The sequence below is a fragment of the Mobula birostris genome, chromosome 8 (genome assembly GCF_030028105.1).
Source record: "Mobula birostris isolate sMobBir1 chromosome 8, sMobBir1.hap1, whole genome shotgun sequence".
Classification (NCBI taxonomy): Eukaryota; Metazoa; Chordata; class Chondrichthyes; order Myliobatiformes; family Myliobatidae; genus Mobula; species Mobula birostris.
Genome location: NC_092377.1, coordinates 136397328 through 136405738, shown reverse-complemented (window position 1 = coordinate 136405738; position 8411 = coordinate 136397328). Strand labels below are relative to the sequence as shown.

Genomic DNA, 8411 nt, shown 5'->3' with positions numbered 1-8411 from the left:
TCCCGACTGACTTGGCAACGTAATCACTGGTTTTTTATTGTTTTTGGGTGTAAATGCTCACCCGCTCCCACCCAACAGCACTGTGGTTGTATCTTTGCACTTGGCATTCAGCAGTGGTTCAAAGCTATGGCTCGTGACCACCATAGTGTCAATGGGAGGAGGGGACGGGGTCACAGAGTAAACACTGGCCAAGCTGTTGACACCCAGATCCTGAAAACAAAAGAATAAAATTGCCTCACCATAATCTTGTTCAAAGGTTCAGAGGTTAATTTATTATCAAAGTATACAACTCTGAAATTCTTCTTCTCCAGACAGCCATGAAACCAGGAAAGAAAAGAAAGGCAGCATGACCATCAACCCCTAAATGCCTCCACCCAACACACAAAAAAAACTAGGAAGATCGGACAAACAACACAGAATACAGAAAAAACATAAGACTGAAAAAAAAATCCACAGTCCAAGTCCACATCCAAAACACAGAAAATCTGGGCAACATTCTCCCCCTCCGTAGCAGATTGTTCTGCGTACTGCAGCTGTGATGGAATGATAGAGCAGGCTCAATGGGCCGAATGGTCTACTTCTGGTCCTATGTCCTATTACAATGTTCAAGCTATACTTGGTATTCTAGTAGCTTTGATATTAATGAAAGACACAGTCTCTTTCACTTTGCTTTCGGAATACTCCAAAGCACTTTTGGATATAAATATCTTTACACGTGATGTGGGCACTGCACACAAGTAAGGACGCACTTTGTAACCCCATTTCCAAATACACTCACAGCATTAAGGTACACTGGAAGCAAGTATTTATTAAATTATTTTACAATGAAAGAAAATCCTTCATAAAAGGAAAAGATTGTAAGCACTTATTTAAAATATGTACAAAACAGTCGTGCCAGTAAGTTACAAAAAGACACGTAATGTCCAGCACAGTTACGGGAGAGCCCGCACGGCAGATAACCGCAGGGCGAGCTCCGCTCTAGTCTATCAATGACCCTCACTACTGAGCTCTGTGTGACAACCTGAAACTGATTCCACAATCGCTCTGATTCACACCTTTCACTTTGTGCCCGAAAGAGATATTTGAACCTGCTCGGGAGAGAAGCCTCCTTCAGGTGGCGGATGGCTAATTGTTTAGTAATGTTTACACATGCATTTCTACAATTAACATTCCAACTCATCAACGGTGCCGATGATGAAAGAACGAAAATCTTGGATAAATGACAGTGAACTCATTTCACTCTCGTCTGTTATGGCCAATAGCTGTACACACTGCCGCTCGTTCCACTTGCATGGGTCGAAGCGAAGGTGGACGGGGTTAACAGTGTGATCTCTGCTCCCTGTGACATGAATGTATGGGCATGAGATGCTCGACAGCGCGTACAGCAACATGCAGGAAGCACCATCAGATCTCCGCGCTGGGCGTAGGGCAGAGGTCATGGACATGAGGTACAACCCTGTTCCTCGCCTATGGAGCACCACTTTGATCTCAGTCAGTTTGTTCCCACATGTGTCTTGCCCAGTAGGCCAATCTGTCTGTATGAATGCAGACACACACACACACACACACCTCTGGGAGCAACGTGAGCAGTGATCAGAATGGGGCTGGGGTTTCTCTCTCTGCCTAGGGTGTTGTTAGTCGCCTGGTCACAGCTCCTCTGACTACTGCATCAGCTGCGATCAACAGAGCCGGCGCGGTGCAGGAATCTGAGCTGAGGCCCTTTGGCACGTGTAGATCAGTAACTCACCACGAGGTTCCCTGGTGGTCATAATTAAGCAGCTTGGTCAGAAACTGACCGGCTGAATGAGTTTGGTTCCTCAGCAGAAGTTTTGTGTTTTTTTTTGGAGATTTCCCAATTACTCTGTTGCTTGGCATCATTCTATCCCAAGTACTGTGGTACACACTGTGGGTTAGATCCTTCCGCACTCCCAACGCTCCAACCAAAAGTCAAGTAACAAAAAAGAATCAGAAAGCTCTCTCGATTCCCGAATGTTCCAGTGTCCATTCCAGTTGGAGCACTCGATCACACAAGCTCGTCCAGGAGAGTGCCGATCGCTTGCTGCTGCTCCGGCGCCCCGGAAATTGGTTTGTTGCACATTGGACAGACGCACCGGATCTCCAGCCACTTCACCAAGCACCTGCAGAAGGTCACAGGTCATCAGAAACCAAGAACAAGCAGCGTATATTGCAAACCAAGTTCAGTCGCGTATAACCGTGTGAACACCATGATTTAATACCGTGCTGTTGTATACTATGAAGTAAAGATAAAATTTGGCTTTATCTCTCACACGTATATATCAAAACCATGGAAAGCGCCACTTGTGTCAACGGCCAACACAGTCCAGGGATGTGCTGGAGACAGCACGCAAGTGTCGCCACGCGTTCGGCAGCAAGCCCACAAGTTAATAACTCTAACCCATACGACTTTGGAATGTGGGAGGAAACGTTCCAGTAGGGGAGGTGTACAAACTCCCTACAGACTGTGGCGGAGTTAAGCCGGGATCCCCGTGCAGTCGTATGCGGGCAGAGCATAAACAAAATACCATGCAGATGCTGAAAATTTTTGTTAAAATCTAGGCATGCTCTGAAAATCAGGTTGTAGTCATACAGAGACAAGCAGAATTAAGATTTCAAGTCTAAAGCCCGAGGATGGCACAACATAGAACACAGAAATCTACAGCACATTACAGGCCCTTTGGCCCACAATGTTGTGCCAATCATATAACCTACTCTAGAAACTGCCTAGAATTTCCCTACAGCATAGCCCTCTGTTTAAGAGTCTCTTAAAAGTCCCTATTGTATCTGCCTCCATCACCGTCGCTGGCTGCCCATTCTCCGCACCCACCACTCTCTGCGAGAAAATCTTACCCCTGATATCTCCTCTGTACCTACTTCCAAGCACCTTAAAACTATGCCCCATCATGTTAGCCATTTCAGCCCTGGGGAAAAGCCTCTGACTATCCACACGATCAATACCTCTCATCATCTTATACACCTCTATCAGGTCACCTCTTATCCTCCGTCGCTCCAAGCTCACTCAATCTATTCTCATAAGGCATGCCCTCCAATCCAGGCAACATCCTTGTAAATCTCCTCCGCATTCTCTTTATAGAATCCACATCCTTCCTGTAGTGAGGTGACCAGAACTGAACACAGTACTCCAAGTGGGATCTAACTAAGGTTTTATATAGCTGTAACATTACCTCACAGCTCTTGAACTCAATCCCACAGTGGATGAATGCCAACACATCATATGTCTTCTTAGCAACACTGTCAACCTGTGCAGCAACTTTGAGTGTCATATGGACATGGACCCCAAGATCTCTCAGATCCTCCACAGTGTCAATACCATTAATATTATATTCTGCCTTCAAATTTGACCTACTGAAATGAACCACTTCACACTTATCTGGGTTGAACTCCATCTGCCACTTCTCAGCCCAGTTCTGCACCCTGTCGATGTCCCGCTGTAACCTCTGACACCCCTCCAGACTATCCACTACACCCCCAACATTTGTGTCATTAGCAAACTTACTAACCAACCCTTCTATTTCTTCATCCAGGTCATTTATAAAAATCACAAGGAGGAGAGGTCCCTGCGGAACACCACAATAGACGACTACCTCACAGCTCTTGTGACCAGGTTCAACCCTGACTTCCAGTGCTGACAAACTTAATGAGTATTTTGCATCAGTCTTCACTGTGGAAGACACCAGCAGTATGTCAGACCCCATGGTTATAGAGTCATACTGTCATACAGCCCTACAGCACAGAAACAGGCCCTTCAGCCCATCTAGTCTGTGCCCAACTATTAATCTGCCTAGCCCATCAACCTGCACACCCAGATCATAGCCCTTCATCCATGTACTTATCCAAATTTCTCTTAAGTGTTGAAATCAAACCTTCATGCACCTCTTCCACTGGCAGCTCTTTCCACACCTTCACCATCCTCTGAATGAAGAGGTTTCTCCACATGTCCCCATTAGACATTCACCTTTCACCCTTAATCCATGACCTTTAGTTCTAATATCATCCAACCTCGGTTTATGAAGGATCTCAGCCTGAAACGTTGAATGTACTCTTTCCCATAGATGCTTCCAGGCCTGTTGAGTTCCTCCAACATTTTGTGTGTGTTGACACAATACTCTAACAACATTTTATACAATTTTAACATAACATCCCAATTCCTGAACTCAATATATTGATTGATGAAGGCCAATGTGCCAAAAGCTCTCTTTAGGACTCCATCTACCTGTGACACCACTTTCAAAGAACCATGGACTTCTATTCCCAGATCCCTCTGTTCTACTGCACTGAGTAAGTCCTATCCCCGTTTGTCCTCTCAAAGTGCAACTCTCACATTTGTCTGCATTAAATTCCATCTGACATTTTTCAGCCCACTTTTCCGGCAGGTCCAGATCCCTCTGCAAGCCATGATAGTCTTCCACCCTTCCTCCTCTGTAATCCATAAATGGTCCATAAACTTGCTGCTGCTTTGCCTCACTTCAATTGACCCTGTGTCCATCTCCCAAGTAAACACAGATACAAAAAATCCATTTAAAATCTTCTCCATCCCTCTTGGCTCCACGCATAGATGGCCACTGTGCTCTTTCAGAGGACAAATTTTGTCCCTTGTTTTTTTTTTTGCTTTTACTATATCTCCAGAAGCCCTTAGGATTCTCCCTCATCTTGTCTTCCTGGAGCAACCTCATGCCTGATGCATCTGACTTTATCTCCTCCCTTTCAAGCTGCAGGGTGAAATCTATCATATTATGATCACTGCCTCCTAAGGGTTCCTTTACCTTAAGATCCCTAATCAAATCTGGTTCTACAACACACAATCCAGAATTGCCTCTCCCTTAGCGAGCTCAACCACGAACTGTTCTCATAGGCATTCTACAAATTCCCTCTCTTGGAATCCAGCACCAACCTGATTTTCCCTATCTATCTGCACATTGAAATCCCCCATGACCAATATAACATTGCCATTTTACATGCCTTTTCTATGTCCCATTGTAATTTGTATCCCACATGCTGGCTACTATTTGGAGGCCTGTATATAACTCCCATCAGGGTCTTTTTGCAGTTGTAGTTTCTTAGCTCTACCCACAACACAGCTACACCTTCCTCTTTCCAAGGACTTGATTTCATTTTTTAATCAACTGAGCCACCCTACCCCCTCTGCCTACCCGCCCGTCCTTTTGATACAAGGTGTATCCTTGGATGTTTAGCTCCCAATATGATCTTCTTGCAGCCACAACTCAGTGAGGCTCACAGCATCGTAGCTGACAATCTCTACCTGGGCAACAAGATCAGTTCCTTATTCCATGTACTGTGTGCATTCAAACACAACACCTTCACTCCTGTATTCATCAACCTTTTTGATCTTTCCCCCCGTTACACTTCAACTCATCCCACTGACTGCAATGTTGCCCTATCATCTACCTGTCCTTCCTCACAGTCTCACTACACAATGCATTGACTTGTTCACCAACTGCCCCATCCTCAGCCCTTTCACTCTGGTTCCCACTTCCCCATCCCACCAAATTAGTTTAAACCCAACCCAAAGCTCTAGCAAACCTACCCATAAGGATGTTGGTCCCTGTCAGTTTCAGGAATAAACTGTCCTATTTGAACCTGTCATACCTTCCCCAGAAGAGATCTCAATGATCCAGAAATCTGATACCTTGCACTACTTCCTCAGCCACTTGTTCATCTGTACTATCATCCTATTCCTGTCCTGACTAGCATGTGGTACTGGGAGTAACCCAGAGATGACTACCTTAGACATTCTGCTCTTCAGCCTCTTCCCTAACTCCCTATACTCACTGCGCAGGACCTCCTCCCGCTTTCGACCTATGTGCACCACAACTTCTATGTGCTTAAGCAACACACATCAAAGTTGCTGGTGAATGCAGCAGGCCAGGCAGCATCTCTAGGAAGAGGTAGTTGACATTTTGGGCCGAGACCCTTGTTTGCACTCTATGTGCTCACCCTGCTTCTTGAAAACCTTCAGCAGCTACTCTGAGACATCCTGGACTCTAGCACCCGAGAGGTAATACACCATCCTAGCTTCTCTTCTGCGACCACAGAATATGCTGTCCTTCCCCCAAATTATCAAGTCTCGTATCGCTATCATTCTATCTGCCTTTACCCTTCCCTGCTGAGCCTCGGAGCCAGCCACAACTCCACTGGCCTGGCTCTGCCCCTGTGCCCTGACAGGTCATCATCCCCAGCAGTATCTAAAGGTGTATACTTGTTGCTGAGAGGAAAGGACACAGGGGAACCCTGCACTGACAACTTACTCCCTTTACTTCTCCTGGTGGTCACCCATCTATTGTCTGAAGCCTGCACTCTAAGTGTGACCCCCTTAATAAAAGTCTGAGGTTTTTAACCACTTGGATGGACCTGGGCACATCCAGCTCCAGCTCCTTCACCTTGTCAATCAGGAGCTGAAGTTGGGTGTACTCACCAGGGAGACCGTTAGGCATCCTGAAATCCCACATCTCACAGGAAGAGCATCCCACCGCCAGAAATACCCTGCCTACACTTGTTATACTTCTAACTTCTCAAGCTTAAGTTCAAGCCTGTGCCTGTTCTCACCCAAGCCTGTTGAGACAAAGCCTGGCCACTCTAACACTACCCACTCCAACAATGTCCGCTCTGGTTATACCTCACTTCTTTTTATTGACCTTGGTGGATGCCTAAAAGATCGCGATGGCTTCAGCCTGCTGAAAAATTCTGATAGGTCCTGAGATGCTTTTAAACCTCATACTGCCTTACCAATGGATGACCTGAACCCCACCAATAAGTTTCAAAAGGCCCCAATCTCTTTTTAAACCTCACACTGCCTCACCAGCGAATGACCTGTTGCAAGGACTGCAGCCTGCTATTGGTAGTTACCTTTCAAGAATTACTAGATTCTGGAATGATTCCGGGGGACTGGAAAATCCCAAATGTCATTCCACTCTTTGAAAAGGGAGGGAGGCAGAAGAAAGGAAATCATAGGTTAGTTAGCTTAACTTCAGAGGCTGGGAAGATGTTGGAGACCATTATTATGTATGAGGTTTCGGGGTACTTGGAGGCACATGATAAATAAAGCAGGCCAAAGTCAGCATAGTTTCCTTAAGGAAAATCTTGCCTGACAGATCTGTTGCAATTCTTTGAGAAAATAACAGGCAGGATAGACAAAGGAGAGTTAGTGAATGATATTTACTTGTATTTTCAGAAGGCCTTTGCCAAGGTGCCGCACATGTGGCTGCTAAACAAAATTAAAGCCCAGGGTGTTACAGTAAATATACAAACATGGATAGAAAATTGGCTGATTAGCAGGAGCCAATGCGTAGGAATAAAGGGTTAACATTCCTGATGAAGGGTCTCAGCCAGAAACCTTGACTGTTTACTCTTTTCCATAGATGCTGCCTGGCCTACAGAGTTCCTCCAGCATTTTGTGTGTGTGTGCGTGTGTTGTAGGAATAAAGGAGTCCTTTTCTGGTTGTTTGCCAGTGACTGGTGGTTTTCTGCAGGGCTCGGTGTTGGGACCGTGTGTTTTCACGTTAGACGTGAATGATTTGGATGGTGGAATTGATGGCTTTCTGGCCAAACTCATGTATGATACAACGATAGATGGAAGGGCAGGGAGTCTATGGAAGGACATACTGGGAAAGTGGGCAAAGAAGTAACAGATGGAATGGGATGTACGGTTATGCACTTTGATAGAAGGAATAAAGGCGTCGACTATTTTCTAAATGGAGAAAGTTCAAAAATCAGATTTACAAAGGGGCTTGGGAGATTCTGCGCAGAATTCCCTAAAGGCTAACTTGCATGCTGAGTCAGTGGTATGGAAGGCAAATGGAATTTGAGCATTTATTTCAAGGACAAGAGTGTAAAAGTAAGGATTTAATGCTGAAGCTTTATAAGTACTGTGAGCAGTTTCATCTAAGAAAGAATGCGCTGGTGTTGGAGAGGATCTACAGGATGTTTACGAGAATGACAAGTTTAACTTATGAGGTGCACTTGATGGCTGCAGTCTCTGGAGTTTAAAGAATGAAGGGAGATCTCATTGAAACCTATCGAATATTGGAAGGCCTAGGTAGAGAGGATGTGGGGAGGATGTCTCCTAAAGTGGGGGAGTCTAGGACCAGAAGGCACAGCCTCAGAATAGAGGGATGTCCATTTAGAATGGAAATGAGGAGGAATTTCTTTAGCCAGAGGGTGATGATTCTATGGAATTCATTGCCACAACGGCTGTGGAGACTAAGTCAGTTGAGTCCATTTAAAGCGGAGATTGACAAGTTCTCGATTAGTGAGGGTGTCAAAGGTTATGGGGAGAAGGCAGGAGAATGAAGGTGAGAGAGAAAATAAATTAGTCACGATCGAATGATGGACCGGACTTGATGGGCTGAATGCCC

At 45.4% G+C, this 8411-nt stretch overlaps 1 protein-coding gene across 3 annotated transcripts in view; it reads right to left on the bottom strand.

The window, feature by feature from the left end:
- Positions 1 to 788: 788 nt before the first annotated feature.
- The window catches only part of rnf122 (ring finger protein 122), a 30945-nt gene continuing 23322 nt past the window's right edge, over positions 789 to 8411 (bottom strand). For 2 of the 3 annotated variants that reach the window (XM_072266380.1, XM_072266379.1), the window contains exon 6: positions 789 to 2138. In XM_072266380.1, coding sequence (XP_072122481.1) covers positions 2024 to 2138 — 115 coding nt within the window. In that variant the 3' untranslated portion in view covers positions 789 to 2023. The remainder of the gene's footprint in view (positions 2139 to 8411) is intronic. The other variant, XM_072266381.1, reaches the window with a different exon arrangement.